At 34.3% G+C, this 17,875-nt stretch overlaps 2 protein-coding genes across 3 annotated transcripts; one reads left to right on the forward strand and one right to left on the reverse strand.

Moving 5' to 3' along the window:
* The first annotated feature begins 4,018 nt into the window (after positions 1-4,018).
* LOC103339606 (serine/arginine-rich SC35-like splicing factor SCL33) lies at positions 4,019-6,392 on the forward strand. 2 transcript variants are annotated; one of them, XM_008242931.3, is made up of 6 exons: positions 4,019-4,156; positions 4,273-4,431; positions 4,655-4,732; positions 5,414-5,578; positions 5,855-5,977; positions 6,091-6,392. In XM_008242931.3, exons 2-6 carry the CDS (start codon positions 4,283-4,285, stop codon positions 6,212-6,214), a joined length of 639 nt encoding a protein of 212 aa, XP_008241153.2. In that variant the 5' UTR covers positions 4,019-4,156; positions 4,273-4,282; the 3' UTR covers positions 6,215-6,392. The 2 variants fall into 2 exon arrangements, with proteins under 2 accessions (XP_008241153.2, XP_008241152.2); XM_008242930.3 differs by having other exon boundaries at positions 4,042-4,180.
* Positions 6,393-8,262: 1,870 nt separating this feature from the next.
* LOC103339607 (F-box/kelch-repeat protein At2g44130-like) lies at positions 8,263-9,553 on the reverse strand. Its single transcript, XM_008242932.3, has one exon. The coding sequence runs from the start codon at positions 9,446-9,448 to the stop codon at positions 8,429-8,431; it is 1,020 nt and encodes a 339-aa protein (XP_008241154.2). The 5' UTR covers positions 9,449-9,553; the 3' UTR covers positions 8,263-8,428.
* Positions 9,554-17,875: the final 8,322 nt, after the last annotated feature.

Genomic DNA, 17,875 nt, shown 5'->3' on the forward strand with positions numbered 1-17,875 from the left:
TTGAAATAAGCAGAACTTCCATCATTGGCAATTATTCTTTAACCCATATACGGAGAGGATGAACTTTATTATTAAAAATAAACCAATACAATCCACAATCATGCTAATGCACAATTAATCAACTAAATAGTTTATTGCAAGGTAGGGATTATCTCTGCTAACTCACTAGTAACAACTTAAAAAAATTACCAACACGACCGATGAGTTTGCGATACTAATTGAAACTCAAGTTCTTCCTAGATAAAAGTTTACTTATTTACTAATTAAGTTATATTAATTCACTAAATATTCCAATGATATTTCTTCAAGATTGAGATTATAAAAATAAATAAATAAATAAAAACAATAAGTGGAGAATACACTTCATTAGTAATACATTAAAAGCCTAGGTGAGTCCTATAAAGAGGAAGAAGATGAGAGAGAGAGAGAGAGAGAGATATATATATATATATATATATATAAAATAAAAAGAAAAGAGAAAAGAGAAACATTCATCTAAATGATGAAGTCCTAGCCTCAGTTAGTTAATATAAAATAATTATAAGTATTTATTTTAATAATTAATTAAATTATATTGTGATTTGCGGCATACCGCATTATTTGGATATACCGAACCGCAACTGCATATTGCAATTGGTTCTATAAACCACATGTTGCGGTCAATTTCCGTTATATTTCAATTTAGATGCAGTAAAACCTTCATTAGTATTTGCGGTTTTTCAATTTTTCAGTTTAAAATGCCAATCTTAATAGTGAGCATCTCTAAGGGAAGAGGCAAAAAAATAGGCAAACTTCATTTGCCTTGCCACATCAACATTTTCACACTCCAAGGGAATAGGCAAATGGGTAAGCAAAATATATCTACTCTCCCTAACAAGGCAATATTGCCTACTTCAAAATGACGAGGTATATCGAGTCCCACTTGCTTTTAATAATAAAATATCATCTCCACTATCTCACCTATTTGGGGTTTCTGCAGTTTCTTACTATTTAGGGTTTCTGCAATGCTCTCATGTGGGTCTACTGTATTGGTCTTTAGTTGTGGTTCTCGTCAGAGGTCTTTGTGTTATTTTTTATTTTTGACTTGTTCTTTTATTGTGATGGTCCAAAGTGACTTAAATTGGACTCTCTTGTTAGTCCATGACATGTGTGATACTCTTTCCTCCCCGGGGATTTGTCCCATGAGGTTGTCCTAGAAAGGTTTTAACGAGGCCACTGTATCATGTCGCTCTTTGTACGTCAGTGGTTTTCTGAATGAATTATCCTTCTAAAAAAAATAGTAAATATAAAACAGAAAACATAAAAATAAATAATATAATAATAATTTGTGAACTTGCATTACCTAGTCCCTTGGATTGACCAACTTTTTTCATGAGGCAAATGAGTAGGCAACATCCCACCTAAGTTGTTATAGTACAATTTTACCTATTTCATTCGCATACACCCTTGGAAATGCTCTTAAGGATAGCAATTTTCCCACAAATAAGGGTCTTTGCGGGGCTTCAATCAATTTTGGGTAGGTATTTGGGTTCGAACGCGCCCTATTTAGAATACATATAATTTATTTTTCATATAAATATATTATAAAGATGTGTGTGATGGTAGTGCTACCTCTATAATGATGATCAAGTCTTGGACATGGTTTTAACATGTAATAATTTTTTTAAATAATCTAGATTTTTAGTTAATAAAATTGAATTGATAGATATCTTGTGCTTGCTTTTTTTCTTGTTCAACAAAGTAGTTTCCTTTTTTTTCTTTTTTTGTCGTAATTAGAGAGGTCGGGGAACTCATTCCCCAACAAAGGTAGGGATGGGAAATACTCGATTTGAATATTGCGTGTATGAAGGCATGGATAGGGATGGGAATGACATACCCACCCTCGATTTGATCCATTGTCATCCCTAGTAAGGCTTTTTACTTATACAACAATGTCGTTTACGACCAAAATAAAATATACAACAATATTTTTTGGTGATGCACACTCAATGCACTAGAAAATTTTATTGGAGTAAATTACACGTATGATGTTACCAATGGATTGTTAGTTGGATTGGTATAGTGTAATTTGAGCACAGTCGAAGGTTGATCCATCCAACCCTAATTAATTCTTCATTATATGTGTTGGAGTTTGAATGTGGGTTTGGTTAGAGCATGTCTAATGAAACTAGTCTGGCCTAGGCTAGGTCCAGATTTGGCCTCAAATGAAAAAAAAATCACTTTCAAATGCATGTGTTGGTCTAAAGCAAGATAAGGGGCTAGTTTTTCCCACATGCTGACCCGCCCAAGATAAGGGGTCTACTGTCAATTTTTCAAAAGAAAAAAAGACTCCAACAGCCATTGAGGAGCTACCACGTGGCGCTCTAAAATGCAATAGCCCAATGACTAATTGTTGAACCCTTTTTTCTTTTTTTTTTTTCCAGTTCCTAACTAGTTCAATCTTTTTTTTTCTTTTTCCTTTTTCTCAGAACTCTATAAAAATCTAACCATTTGTTCATCACCTTCTCACCTAAAAAAATCTCTCAATTACTCCAAACATTTCTACTTGGTTGTCTTTTTCATTTTGCTCAAAATTGTTGTTTCAAAGTATGGCTCAAAATTATTTCCAAAAAGAAAATGTTGTGTTGCTTTTCTTATGCTTTGATTTTTATCACAAATAAAATAATAATAAACTAAAATAACAAGTTTTGAGTTTTAGCTCCTATCCCCTAGCCCCTCACCATCACTAGAACCACAAACAAATTGAGAGGCTATATTTTGTGAATAGTACCATTTTAAGGGGCTAAAACATCACTTAGCCCCTTGCCTTGCATTAGACATGCTCTTAGGTGGTCAAGACACTGAGTTCATACCTTTGGACCCAAGTTCAAATCCCCTTCATCATAAATTATATTCTTACGTACCAATACAAATATTTAAAATCTTTTGTTTAAGTTATTTAATATATAAGAGCATAATTGGTTTTTCTCACATAATCATGATATATTACATCCATTTAAAGGATAAATTGGTCTTGTAAGGGGTCACCTTAGTAGTTAAGAATGTTTACTTATGCACTCATCAATGTCATTTGTTCGATTTATCCATCTCCTAAATATCACTCGTATAAAAAAGGGACATATAAGGGTATTTTGGTCAACTCGAGCCAAATTCCTCCCAAATTCCTTCAAATTTTCTTTAATTTCAAATCATAGAGATATAAATTTCTTCGAAACCATGCGCCTCAAAATAACGCATAAAGTGAATGGGAAGAGTTCCAGTTTGTGTTTTATCGTTAGATGGCTCGACTGAACCTCCACGTGAGGTGCATGTGGTCAAAACTTGACGAAATTGGAGGAATTTGATAGAAATTGAAACGTATCCTTGAATTCCTCAAAATTGACACTACTATAATGATAAAATTGACAAAATTGAAACTATAGGTACTAAAGTGGTAAAAACGATAAACTATAATGACCAAAAGTAAGCTTTTGCCAATTGGTTTCTAACAACTTTTATGAGTCATTTTATAGTGAGGGCCTTAAAAAAATTAAATAAAAAATCTTAAAAATTACCAAAAAAATTCAGAATAATTTTTTTTTATACATACCTAGCAATTTTTATTATTATTAATCTTATATATGTAAATAAAATTTATCTCATGTGAATAGTAATTGCCCTTGATTTGCTATGATAATAGATGAAAAGGCACCAAAAATATTGATAGAGCAGATACTATTTATGTGAACAGCAAGTGCGCTTGCCTTCCCTAACTTGCACGAATGAGTGAAAATGCCTAAGGCCCTCGCTATAGAATTCTTGCAACTTTTAAAACTCAGGCATGTCCAAAGACTTTGACATGAGCCCACGAGCCTAAAAGCTATAGCCCAAATGCAGCCATAGGGCTATGAGCCTGAAAGTTATAGCCCAAATGCAGACATACTTACCCTGACATTACTATCCAATCACAGCCATCCAGTACATATCAACGGCTGGATTTCGCCACGTCTCATCAAAACACATATCCGGAGGAAGTAGACAAAAATAGCCCTCCTCAGCCGAGCCTTCTCGAATGTAATTATTTAAAGCCAATCTGAGATTCACAGCCACAACCATAACAATTGATCAGAAAACACCAGATCCCGTAGTTTCGATCGCGTTCCCAAATCTCGATACCGTACGTCTTCTTCTTTTTCTTTAGGTTCGTCTTCAATTTCGGTTTTTAATATGTTAGGATGAAATTAGGGTTTGTATTCGATTTTGGTTTGTAATTTGCCATGATGACTGTTGTAGGTGAAAGAAAATGAGGGGTAGGAGTTATAGTTACAGCCCTTCACCGCCTAGGGGTTACAGCAGACGACGTCGTAGCCCTAGCCCTAGAGGTCGCTATGGAGGTCGTGGTAGGGATCTTCCCACCAGTCTCTTGGTTCGCAATCTTCGCCATAACTGCAGGTATTTTATTATTTATTTTGATTTAATTTCTATAATTATTTTGGGTGAAATATATATTTTTTTTTTGCAGAATATGTATTTTATGGTAATAATTTTGGAGGATTTAAATTTGTGGTTGTGCTTGATTTATATTCCTGCAATTGGGTTTTGTTGCATCGATTAGAAAATTATGTTCTTCTGATTTTTCAAGTCCTGAAATTTTATTCCTGCTTGTGGTTTGCAGGCCAGAGGATTTGCGTGGGCCATTTGGGCAATTTGGCCCCCTCAAGGACATCTACTTGCCCAGGGATTATTATACCGGGTAAGAAGGCTTTTTATCCATGCAAATTCTGGGATTTTGTTTTAAAAAATTATGTGATATTTTTGGGAGTATTTTGTGGTTGAATTGAACTAAAACTTGTGAATTGTGACAATTGTTTGGGTTTGATCTAAGTGTTTGATGACGGGAATAGTAAATTTGTTTTTGGTATTTTAAAATATTTATTGGAATTTGGTTGTTTTTATTGAAAGTGTTGAAGACACCAAAGAAGTAATAAGAGTACTGTGTTGAAGACAACAATGAAGTATATAGAGTCTTGTTATGAAGAGACCAATCAAGTAAGTAAAGAGTGTTCAAGGTGGTCTTAGTGTACATGAAGATGTGAAGAAAGTTGATTTGAATACATTGAGAAGAAGTTGAAGTCTGGTCTTAGTGTACATGAAGATGTGAAGAAAGTTGGTTTGAACACATTGAGAAGAAGTTGAAGTCTTGAAGAATTTCAACTCAATTTTATCCTTGACTACAACAAGGTTAGCAGCCAGTGATGTTTCCACTTGAATTGTATAAAGTCTGGGGAGCTATTTGTGCTTATGATGCTCATTGTAAAACATGCTGGAGTTTCGACCATTTATATGGATTTTCTGTAATACAAGAAGGTTCCAGTAACATTGATAGAAGAATGTGTTTTTTGTTTGTTATACTGACTGTTATTGTATGGTTCAGGGAGCCACGTGGCTTTGGATTTGTTCAGTTTGTAGACCCTGCTGATGCTGCAGATGCCAAATACCATATGGATGGGCAAATTCTCCTTGGACGGGAAGTAACAGTTGTATTTGCCGAGGAAAACAGAAAGAAGCCATCAGAAATGAGGGCAAGAGATCGTGTTAGGTAAGTAATGTTGTTGTTGACGGATATACCCTACATTATGGGTGTTCTATTTTTAAATAGAGTAATTGGCTACAGGTCTAGGTGGTTTTTCTGTCTTTCTATTTAACAGATAAGGATTACAAGGGTGTTCAATCATGTTTATCTTAGTGACTTGTTTTGATCTAAAATTTTGATTTGTAAAATTTGATTCTCTATGTGATCAGTTTATACTTGTTCAACTTCATATCCCCCACCAATTTGTCTTGTAATTATATCTTCTTTGTTATTTGATATTAGGGGTCGGTCATACGATAGAAGACGGTCTTCCTCTCGTTATTCTCGCTCACCGCGATATGCTCGAACCTACTCTCGAAGTCCTGATTGCTATTCACCTTCTCCTAGGCAGAGGCGGTACTCAAGGTATGCGCTAACTTTAATTTTATTTGTTTTGATCTTTTACCTATATGCACCAGTAAAGGGGGGAAATATAACTATGAGAACTGTTTTACTCAGCATTTCTTATTCTGATTCAGGTCAATTTCACCTAGGGACAGAAGGTACCGGGAGCCATCACGCTCAAGATCTCCCTATGGTTCAAGGAGCCGTAGCCGAAGCTTTAGTAGGAGCCGGAGTCATAGCTTGTACTACTCTCAGTAGTGGGACTTTGTAGTGGTGCTTAATCAGAAAGTTGAAGAATCTATGTTTGAAGTTGTGATCTAAATAAATATTCAGTGATTCTACTCCCTGGGATTAATGTTGACATTAGAAGTACTGTTGCATTGTATTCTAGTTTTCTTTGTTCGACCATGAGTTGAATGCCCCATTTTATCATGAACTTGTTTCTCTTTGAAGCTTTTAGCTATGTTCAATTGGAATGAGTTTTTGTTTAATAGAGCATTTTAATCACCACCAAGGTTGGCCATAATTTACTCGATAGTAGCCAAAATATTCTTAATTATTTTTTGAAACCTGACATTCACAGAAGACACAACGGTTGCTAATGGGGTTGTGGTTGCAAATGGGAGTTTTACTAAAACACTCAAAATGAGAGCTGAAATTATAAAAAAGCTCAACACCTAAAACACTTTATAAACACACACAAAATTCATCATTACACACACTCAAAACCCATTTATAAACACACTCAAAAAATATACAATTGTTGACTTTTTGGGGTTGATTTTGGGTGTGTTTCTATGTTTAAATAATATTTGAGTTTTTTTATAAATACATGTTTAGGATTGGGTTTATTTATAAATTTGTATAAAAAGAATGAGAGAGAGAGAGAGCTTTACTGATAATTCCGCAAGCAAACTGGATATGCGTATGTAGGCATCTTGTACGAAGCATTGAAATGAAAAGAAAGGGGGAAGGGGGTTGGGGTGGGGTGGTTTGGGTTTGAGTTGCCTATTAGCATTGAAATGAACTGTATTTGCCAGAGAATTGAGGGTTCCTATCGTAATGCATGATTACTTAACAGGGGGATTCACTGCAAATACTATCTTGGCTCATTATTGCCGAGATAATGGTTTACTTCTTCACAGGGGCATAATACAGGGCAAATGTTGATGTGTAGGTTGACGGCGAGTCCCAAATTTATCATTTTTGTATAGTTTTACTTGTTAATTTACCCAAAAAATAATCTAAGAAGTAAATTGACAGACAAAACAAATATAAGGGAATCTTTTGGGCTGTGCTTATTTAGGGTTTTTAGGGCGGGACTGATTTCTGTGTTGTCTTTTTGGTTGAGGTTCTCCCCTCGTCACCAGGAAGAAAAACGGCAAAGAGAGGGTGTTAATTTAATTACATTATATTTTTGTTTGCATTTTTGAAAGAGCAAAATGATACCGCCGGTCGCCTCCATGCATTTCTGACAAGTGGTGGGCCAAAAAGATTTAAAGTATTTTAGTTTTTAGGCATTCGGCTCTCAACCGTTTGTTTTGTGTCATAATGGAAGTGGATCTTTTTCACTTTTTTTCCCGTCATTGGAGGTGGGAAAGAGAGAGAATCTTTACCAAAGATTGCTATGCTCTGCATTATTAAATTCACATCATTGTTGAAATATACCAAAAGCAAATGCTAGGTTTACTATTTTTCATACTACAATTATACTACCTTCTCCAATATGGTACCAATGATCTATCTATAATCATGAAAAATGATGTTCTAACATTTTCCTTGATGAAAATAATTTTCCGAAAGGCAAGAACTAGGAAAATTCATTTCCTGAATTTGGTAATGGCAAGAAAATAATTAGGAAATATCACATTCTTTTTCATATTTGGAGTGTGTAGACTCTAAAAATAAACTTTATTTAAATTAAGGGTTTCATTTTCTCCCATCTTTTCTCGTATAGCAGGAATCTTTAGACAGGGCCAGCCTTAGGGGTGGGCGGGAAGGGCCATAGCCATAGGCTTTCAAGTAAAGGGGCCCCAAAAAACTTTATATTATATATATTTATGAGCTTTCAAATTTTTTTATAAATAAAACACATAACATCGCCTACTCCTAGTTTCTCCATGGAAGAACATTCTCTGTCTTTGAAATTGACGATAACCAAAAGGAGAGGAAGATGAGAATTTGAAAAGGCAATCAAATTTACGAATTTTTCTTTATATTTATTCCTATAAACTATTTTTTTTTTTCAATTTCCATTATGAACAAAACAGGAGAGAGCCCATTCTTCACTAAAATGAGTCGGACAATGCTCAGGAAAACAAAATAAAAAGTATTTTACAAGCTGAAACAAAATCCGCGTACAACTTAAAAATATATACACTCTCATCTTTTCGCTAAAAAAAAGTGGGAAGGAGAAAAAAAACAAAAGACAACCCTCAATTTTCTTTTTGTAAACTCGAAAAATTGAAAGTCTCAAATCTCCACGCAGCAACCGGACTGCACGAACCCAGAGAACTCATCGGGAGCTTCCACATTCCTCAATTTACCATTTTGCCCTTCGACCAAAAATGACCCTTGCGCCCCGCCTTGGTAAGCCGACCCTGACACCAAGGCCCACGGGCCCAACTCAACCGCGCTGGTACCGACCCGAACCCGCGAGTCACAGTCGCCCCAACAAAACAGCTTCCCATCCTTTCCAACCCCAACGCAAGACCTCGGGCACTGACCCGCACGCCACGCGTCCTCAACCCGCCTCCACTGACCCGACCCGATTTCATAAACCTCAGCGCACCCCACGAAGCCCCCTTGACTGTCCGTACCATACCCGCTCACGACCCAAAACTCCGACCCGGAAACAAACCCCTCGCACTCGTCTCGCTCCTGACTCATCCCAGGCAACTCGCTCCACTCGTTCTCCCTCACGTCGTAGACCCTCGCCGATTTCAACGCGTTCTTGTTCTGGTCGTGGCCTCCGGCGACGAAGACCCGGCCGTTGAACTCGCCGGCGGCGAAGAACGATCGGGTCTCCGGCATATCCTTGCCCCGAGTCCACCTCTGAGTCGTGAACTCGTAGACGAACACGTCCCTCACGGGCTGGTAACTCGCCGGGTCCCACCCGCCCATCAACACGAGCTTGCCCTCGCAGGCGGTCACTTGGCAGAACGGCGGAAGCCCATGCGGGTACTTCGGAACCGGGTCCACCCGGTCCCAGCTCCCACTCACAGGGTCAAAAACCGAGACGCCGTAAACAGGAGGTCCAGCCGGTTTGGTCTCGTCAACCCTGGTCTGAACCGGAAGCGCCTGGACGAGGCAAGCGGGCTTGTGGGTGCGCCCGGATTGCTTTCTGTGGTTGTAAAAATCCCTACTTTGAAGCATGTCCTGCCAGCGGCGGCAAACTCGTGAGGCGACTCGGTGAGTCGAGTAGTACAAACGAGTCAGGCATTCGTGCCCGAGTTCCTCTGGTAGACCAGGTATTAACTCGGTCGTTTGCATTTTTTTTTGGATTTTTTTTTTCTTTTCTTTTTCGGCGATAAAAATTAGAAATTTTTTGTCTAGAATGTTTCAGAAGATGGATGGTGAGGTGGGCTTTCACTCACTCTGCTCGGCTATTTATAAGCGAACAGAAAATGATGGATGGAGCCTGGGGAGTAGATCAACGGTTGCCATGCGCCGCACACAGATTTGGGAGATTTACGCATTTTAAAATTGAAACTTAAAATATCCAAATCCGTCTTTTTTGGGTTAAGAAAAATCGAAGGAAAGTGCAAGATGGTTATCAGTTTAGTTATGCTGGTTTTGGTTGGGTTTTTATAAAAATAAATTTTGAACTTTATAATATCCAAATCTTTTTTTTTTTGGGGTTAAGAAAAATCGAAGCAAATCGAACCGAAGACCTCAGATGCCAAGATGGTTATCAGTTCAGTTATGCTGGTTTTGGCCGGGTTTTTCTTAAATAAATTTCTAGCTTTTTTATTTTCTTCGTTTTTGATTTGCTTTAATGGTAATTAAAGGATACGTTGAGAAGAGGGTTTGACTGGTTGTTTTAAAGAGGAAAAGGATAAGGGTTGACGACGTGTGGAAACGGTAACAAGGTTCGTGTCCTTTGGTCCCAGACTGTCGGGTTCTCAGTAAAGCCAAAAGCTTCTAGAAGAAAACCGACGTGGATGGATAAAAAATGATTTATTTTGGAATAATAATATCATACCCATTTTTCTTTTTTATTTCTATTATAAAAAAAAAGATTTTTTCTATTTATTTGGTTATTTTCCTAATTTATTGCCATCTAGATAATGATCCAAATACCAAGACCCACCAATTGTAAAATCTAATCCGCAAAATAAATAAATAAAATATTTATACTATTTGTGTCAATTGAATTCAATATGTGTCTCCTTCACATATTCTTAATAATATTTTAAGTGGCACTGCTGAGCTGGATGTGGCAGCGGTTAACACGTGTCGGGAGTTGCCACATGGTCATGTGGGACTGGAGAGTATCAGAAACAAAGCTCAATTAGTTATTGGTGTGTTGTCACCATTACATGAATTGTGAGAGGAGGAGCATTTGGTTGGTTATTGTTACAAACATGATGTTGAAGTTACGCCTAAATAGGCCTTCATCAAAGATCCTGTGTGAATCAAAACTTCTATATTAAAGCGAAAGTAGAATTCAACATGACACTACCTTTGTCTCATCTCTTTTAAATAAACTGAATTGTGTGAAATTTTGTTTTGTCGAGTGCAAACGATAATTTAAATTACAGGAGAGCGAGATTTATTATGCACACAACACAATTGCAATGCGGAGTTAAAACCAGAACTAATCATGGCATTAGTTTCAACATCATTTTAAGTTAGTTAGGGTTTTAGGTGTTACAATACATTTATCTTTTCTTTTGGGTTACATACAATCCTTTTCAGATATGCTTTTGTGAATACTGCGGAATTTTAAGTTTACAAATACATCGTGCAAAAGCGATGGTAGAACCACTTCTCCTAAGTGTGGGCAAGGTTGGTGTATGGTCCAATAATACTGTAAGGTCTTGTCTTGAGGAAAGGGCAAAACGTTCTAGAAGAAAACCGACGTGGATTGATAAATGGGATTTTGGAATATCATAGCCACTAAATTTATCTTTTTTTTCTCTTCTAATTTAATGCCACCGATCCTACAGATACAATCGCCAAAAATAAAAAATAAAAAATAAAAAATCTCACTATACAATTTTTGTCTATTTTATATATATATATATATATATATATATGCTAGCCTCTCCGCACGTGCGAAAGAATTTTTTTTAAAAATATTTTAAATTTATTTTAGAATTAAAAAATATAATGGGTAGTTGTGTTCTATAAAAATATGATCCATTATCTAATTATTCTTTTAATTTTAATTTTTTTAACATGAAAAAAATGTGAATTTACCATATTATCCTTATTTAATTAATAATTTCAATTCTTAATGTTTGCATTAACCAATGACATTTTTGGTATTTTGAATGTTTTACCATTTTCTGCCTTTTGCTTTATATATTCTAATACAGGTAATAGTCTAAATTATAAACATTGTCGGTCTTAAGCAATGGCGAATCCAGTAATTTTTCTAGTGGTGGGCTAAATTTTTTTTGGGAGATCTATTATATCCAGAATTTTTTGGGCTAAATAATATTATATATGGTGGGATTATATATATATATATTTATTTATATATATAAAATATGGTAGGATTTCAGTGGGTAGAAGAAAATAAAATCTAATTTAGGCGGCTAGAATAGGCTGAATTCTAAAAGATAAGTTGGCTAATATTTAATTGTAGTGGATTTTGTTGTACAATAAAGAGTAAAGTACAAAACAAACATTGGCTAAAGCCCAGTTGAGCCCCTTCACAGGTTTGACCTTGATCTTAAGTCTGGGCATCGAAGGGGACTGCTTTAGATCTCATACCAAGAGGAAGGACTTATATGTCTCGGGAATATCAGTTGTTTTGTTATCCAAATCCAATCATGCTTCGAAATGTGAAATCCTTGTCACATGTACAGAACATTATTAATTAAAGATAGTAAAATAATATTATTCGAGTGATATACAAGTTTTTCTCCATACTAAGGCCGCCCATGTTTGTATGTGCAAGTTGCAAGAGATGGTGATCAGTTCGCAATCCGGTTTTTAAACCATGGTTTTACCTATAATCAACACAAAACCTCTATCCAGCCACCACTCATTAATCTTTTTTTTCTTTTTTTCTTTTTTGGGGATACGAACTCATTAATCATGAAATGATTTAATTTAAATCATATATAGCATGGCATGGAAGTTGTATGCATGCGGTTTTAAGTAGCTGCTCCTTTGTTGTATATATTATTGTACAAGGCCATTTTAAAAGTGAATTTTTGAGTCAAATGACACAAGGGTCCAAATAAAAATCACTTCAAGTTCATTAGCAATTACACGGGGCCGCATTTAACAATTGAATGTTATTTATTTGGAACAACAAACATCCAATTAATCCAATATTTTCTTAAAAAAAGCGATTAATTCTTCTGTTGTGATGATTATTTTTTTTGGTTATCAATGATTTGATGTTTTTTTTTGGGTTATAAATGTTTTACGATTCATGTTCTTGTGTTATTTTAGTTTACTAGAATTACTATATTTAAGCCAAAAAAAACATATATGTGCAGAAATATTTTATTTTATTTCTAATTAAATTATGATTGTATACAAAGTTAAATGGCCTCGTTTTAATTTTTAGTCTCGGACAGTATAAAAGTCAGGGTTGTTTCGGACTATACAGGGAGTGAAAGTTTTCACACACACTATTAAGGTGCTATCGGAGTTCGAACTTAAAATTACTGATCTACAAATTAAGGTCTTTTTTCACCGAGTTATACCCTATTAACTAGATACTCTTTATATTTAAATAGTAGTGCTAAGTTGGATGTGTCAACAGCTGACAGGTATTGAGAGTTGCCATGTGGTGGTCACGGGAGATTGGAGCACATCAGAAACAAAACTCAATGAGTTATTGGCTTGTCAACATGACATTAATTATGAGAAGTAGCATATCGTTGGTATTGGTACTATGGTCCCAAGCATCATCCAGAGCAGCTCAGATGTTAAATGTGATTGCATGCATAAGTAGCGGATCTATTAAGGTGTTAGGAGGTGCAGTTGCACATCTTTTTGTCGGAAAAATCATTGTAGGTGCTTCAAATTGCCCATTTGTTCAACTGGTATACAAATTACCTTATTTCCATTTTTTAACATTTAAGTAAATGTCTTTGTCCTTTTACTTTCATTTATTTTTATATTACTCCATTTACTTAAGTTTACAATGTAAATAAGAAAGTACCCCTCATTTGGATTCAAATAAAAATACTAGGAAATCAAATTCCCACTAAATCAAAATATGAAAATTCGATTTTAGCTCAAAATACGATTTTGGCTAAAAATTATGGCTCATTAAGTCAATATATACTTCATACTAAAATCTCATAAAATATAATTTTCTTATTTGATGGGTAAAGAATAAAAGCCACCAAAAATTATCTTGAGAAAATGATTATTATGAAAAACCATTTTTATACTTAGTCAATATTTTTACATAAAACAATTTTTCATGTATGATATGAATGCATGAAGGGACTTAAGGTCAATCTAGATATTAAAAAAAATCCCTTAGATGTTCAATCACAAGAGTTTTTAGCTTTTCAAAATTGCACGTCCGCTAAAAAATTCTTGGGTCCACCAGTGCATGCATAAAATGAAATTTTGAAGCTTGGTGTTTAAGTTATGCCAAAATAGGCGTTTTGGAAATCTTGTGAGAAAGCAATAGGAGAACCAACCGTGAGATTGGCTTGTTCCCAAACCCTTCTGGACATATGTTCTCTTTTACCGTTATCTCATCTCTTTTAGATGTGTTTCCTTTTTCTTTTCTTTTTCGGTTTTACAATTTTTTTTTAATTTTTATAGATTACGCGATAATTGTATTCACAGCTTAAGCACCAAGACCATCAGCCACAATGGCATAAACCACTAAAAAAAGGTTAATACAAATGTGGAAGCACATTATTTTTATCACGCAATCACCCTTTTCTTTTTAAATTCCAGATCATCCCTTCCAATTTTCAGACTCTTCTATATGCCCATTGTTTTCTCTAACAATTTTCTTTACCATTGGCCCAGTTTTCACAGAGCAGCACATATGCATATGCTTCAAATTTCCTTTTCTTCTATAGCAATGGTGCAAACCCAGATGGGGGAATTCAATTCGAAAGACCTCTCTCCCAATCCCAAGTGCGATCAAGAAGGGAAAAGTTTAAATGCAAAAATTAATAAGGACGCCAAAATACATATTAGAGACATGTGACATGTCATAGTTTTCGAAGGGTTGTAAAAGGAGAAAAATTGTTAAGGTTTAAGAAGAGAGAAGAACGAGACTAAACCCTTCGATAAGAGAATTGATAGAGAAAAATTCTATCAACTTGGGTGGTGTTTTGATGCTAAAGTCCTTTAGTTTTCTTCTTGATAAATTACTCTAAAAATTATTTCCTCAAAAAAATTGACATTAAAAGCTAGATAAATTAGCATGAATACCATCTGAACTTTTGGGCATGTGTGACATTACCACCTAAACTTTTATTTTTTGTTATTAACCACCTGAACTTTGTAAAATATCGAAATTTACCACCTATGTTCTCCGTTAAAGATAACCTTTAACTCAATTCAATTTATAACTAAATTTTTTTTAAAATAGCAAATGGAGGAGTTTTTATGCAAAGGATGAGAGGGTGGGAAGAGGGATGTGATGCGATGGGTTTTGGGTGGGAGAGGAGGCTGCTGTGCGGTAGGGGAGAAAAGTTTTTCCTTTTCTAATTTTGTTACTTATATCGAATTGACAAAATTATCCTTCAACAAACAACAGATGTGCAATATGTATGTGACTTGATTTAACAAAATTTTAATGGAATTAGACGTAAGTGGTGAATTGCAACATTTTACATAGTTTAGGTGGTTAATAGTAAAAATTAATAGTACAGGTAGTAGTCATGCACATGCCTAAAAGTTCATGTGGTAATTTTATTTATTTATTTATTTATCAAAGTGAGATAACTTCATTGAAACAACAATGTCATAGTACAAAAAGAAAAAATGAACTTAATGTAACAAGTATGGTCTCATTAAAACTTTGCCTTTAAAAACCCTAAATGAAGGAAAATCAGGTCAAAGAAAAAAAGTACCACTACATCACATTCAATATAAAATTAATTTAAGAAAATAATTTGTCATTGGTCAAAACATCAGAAATCCATAAAGAACCATCCTAAATTCATGTGGTATTTATACAAATTTTCCTAAAAACTTTAAAGTGAGTTTATTTTTTAAACTCTTATGCACCGTTGGGTTTAATCCAATGACAGTTCCCAAGAAACTCCTTGATCCCTGTGGACCAAGATAATGGGACTGTTTAAATATATGGTGTAATGATTATGTGGTATTTTAAAGTTTTAATAATGCTATTTGTATCATATTAATTAACTATCTTATTGACCATCTCTCGAAATTGTGTTTATTTTAAAATAAATTATTCAATAATTACATTAAATTACCTTTATTAATGGGAGTTAAATTATCATTAATAGTGGCTGATTTTCTTAACGACTTGTCTGTTGGTTTTAAAGTCTCCAACGACTATTTTATTCAATATTATGTATAGATATATATTATCTATAGTTTGCAAAAGAAGACTTACAGAAAAGCCACAGCCTTCTTCCTCTTCATCCCTATGAAATTCTCTCTTTCTTTTATTTTATGTACTGAGATTTCTGAGCAACATAGTCAGAAAGGTGTTTGTATTTGGTCCTTCCTCAGTGCAAAGAATAATTTAGACAGAGACGATTCTGGGACTGTTTTATTCTAAGGATGTAATGGCATTTTCTAAACTGCTTACCACAGAACGTTTTAAAAAGAGCAACTTTGTACGCGACTCATCTCAAAAATTGTTCAGAGCTACATATTGTATTTTTCGAGTAACATTGTTTTTTATTTTAATTTCTACATCATCAATGTATGTGAAACCTTCATGTATTAAAAAGGTGATCAACAATATGCTCAATAAATGTGATACAAATAGCAACAACCTTTTGAGTTTAGTTATTTTAGTCATTACAACAAAAGGTAATATCAACAGTCATCACTATAAGTCTAAACTCTCTCTCCTCAGCTTTATTATTTTTTTCTCAACCATTGGTTGTTCTTATGCATAATTTTCTCAACCATTTGACAAGATATTTGAACCTAAATAACACGTTGGTTTGGTTTTTTTCGCTTTTACTGATTTTTATATTGCTCACATTGGTTTAGATGTTTCAAGGGCCAGCATGGCAGCACCTTTTTCTCATTTTCTAATTCTCACAATGGTTTTCCTTTTCAACATTGCTTTCGGTGGGCATCACCCAACCACATTTTTCTTTCCATTTTGTTTTAAAAAAAGTTATTGACTTTGTGCTAAATTCATTCATTCTTTCAAGTAAGTTCATGATTGCAATTAAATCTTCTTGTGAAAGATAGGTGGGAAGTAGGCTTTTGGGACTGGTGATGTTGAACTCATTTCTTTTTTTCTTTTCTAAATGAGCGTAATACTACACATGTTTGCTAAAAGTTTTTGGGAATGAACATTCGTTTAGAAATACTCAATCTCTATTTTATTAAAGAAAATTTCAAGTTCAACTTAATTTTATAATAAATAAGGGAAATGCTAGCAACTTTCTTTCTAACCTTCTCCTTTGACTTTCTCCCTTTTTTGCTTAACATGTGTCATTCTCCTTATACTTAAAATCATGTCATTAATATATTATACAAGTTAACTTTTGTCTTCCAAGTTTACCCTTATTAAATGTATTCAATTTATCCCAAAAAAATTCACAACTTTCTTACCATCTTATTAAATTTTTTTTTAAACGTCAATTATTTTTTTTAAAAGAAAATGTCTGCTTATTTCAAAAAAGAGGAAATGTCCCTTTTTTAAAAAAACACAAAGGACTTTTTTTTCCTATTTAAAAAAAAAGGAAAAAAAAAGGGACATTTCCTCTTAAAAGCATATATTTTCTTTATAATAAAAAATTGACGTTAGAAAAAAAAAAAAAAAGATGATAAGAAAGTTGTGATTTTTGTGTATGGATAAATTGAATACATTTAATAAGGGTAAACTTGGAAAGCAAAAGTTAGCATGTATAATAGGGTGGTGATTTTCTCACTTCTTTTTGTCCACTTATACTCCCTTTTGTTTTTAGTAGTTTTTACTATAACAAAAAAAGGAGTGTAAGTGGACAAAAGAGGAGTGAGAACATACAATTTCTAACAAAGGAAGTGTAAGTGGATAAAAGAGAAGTTAGAAAATCAGCTCCCTATATTAATGACATTGTTTTAAGTGTAAGGAGAATGTCCAAAAAAGAAGGTTAGAGAGAAGGTTGCTATCATTCCTCTTATAATAAATAGAAAAACAGTTTGATACAAGCAATAGTTTAAATTACTCTAAGAGCATCTCCAACCGATATGTCAAAAGTGCCACATAGACATTTAACAGCTCGAAATAACATATCACATTACTCTAACTGATGTGTCAAAGTGATGTGGAATGAATGCTAAAAGTTGAGATGTTATTTTTGACATCCCAAAAACAAGATGTCAAATGAATATTTTATTATTTAATTAAAAATAAATCAATACTAAAATATAATAAAATAATAATTTAATTTGACATATCAGGTGGAGATGCTCTAAGTTAATCTAATATATATCGAGGGAGAATCGAATTTCGATATAAGGGAGTTGGCTCCTTGCGCTTACTAACTTGAAAGAGGATCATTGTGTCTAGAAGGGAGCTCGACCACCCCTTATGGAGCGTGCCCCTCTCAACAG

Source organism: Prunus mume, linkage group LG8 (assembly GCF_029339155.1).
Source record: "Prunus mume cultivar Tortuosa linkage group LG8, ASM2933915v1, whole genome shotgun sequence".
NCBI lineage: Eukaryota > Viridiplantae > Streptophyta > Magnoliopsida > Rosales > Rosaceae > Prunus > Prunus mume.

What these genes read in the sequence shown, in the direction of transcription:
- LOC103339607 (XM_008242932.3), bottom strand. Translation starts at nt 9,448, where the DNA reads ATGCAAACGACCGAGTTAATACCTGGTCTACCAGAGGAACTCGGGCAC.
- LOC103339606 (XM_008242931.3), top strand. Translation starts at nt 4,283, where the DNA reads ATGAGGGGTAGGAGTTATAGTTACAGCCCTTCACCGCCTAGGGGTTAC. An exon ending in CCCAGGGATTATTATACCGG is followed by an intron (nt 4,733 to 5,413) that starts GTAAGAAGGCTT and finishes TGTATGGTTCAG; the next exon opens with GGAGCCACGTGGCTTTGGAT. An exon ending in AGGCAGAGGCGGTACTCAAG is followed by an intron (nt 5,978 to 6,090) that starts GTATGCGCTAAC and finishes ATTCTGATTCAG; the next exon opens with GTCAATTTCACCTAGGGACA.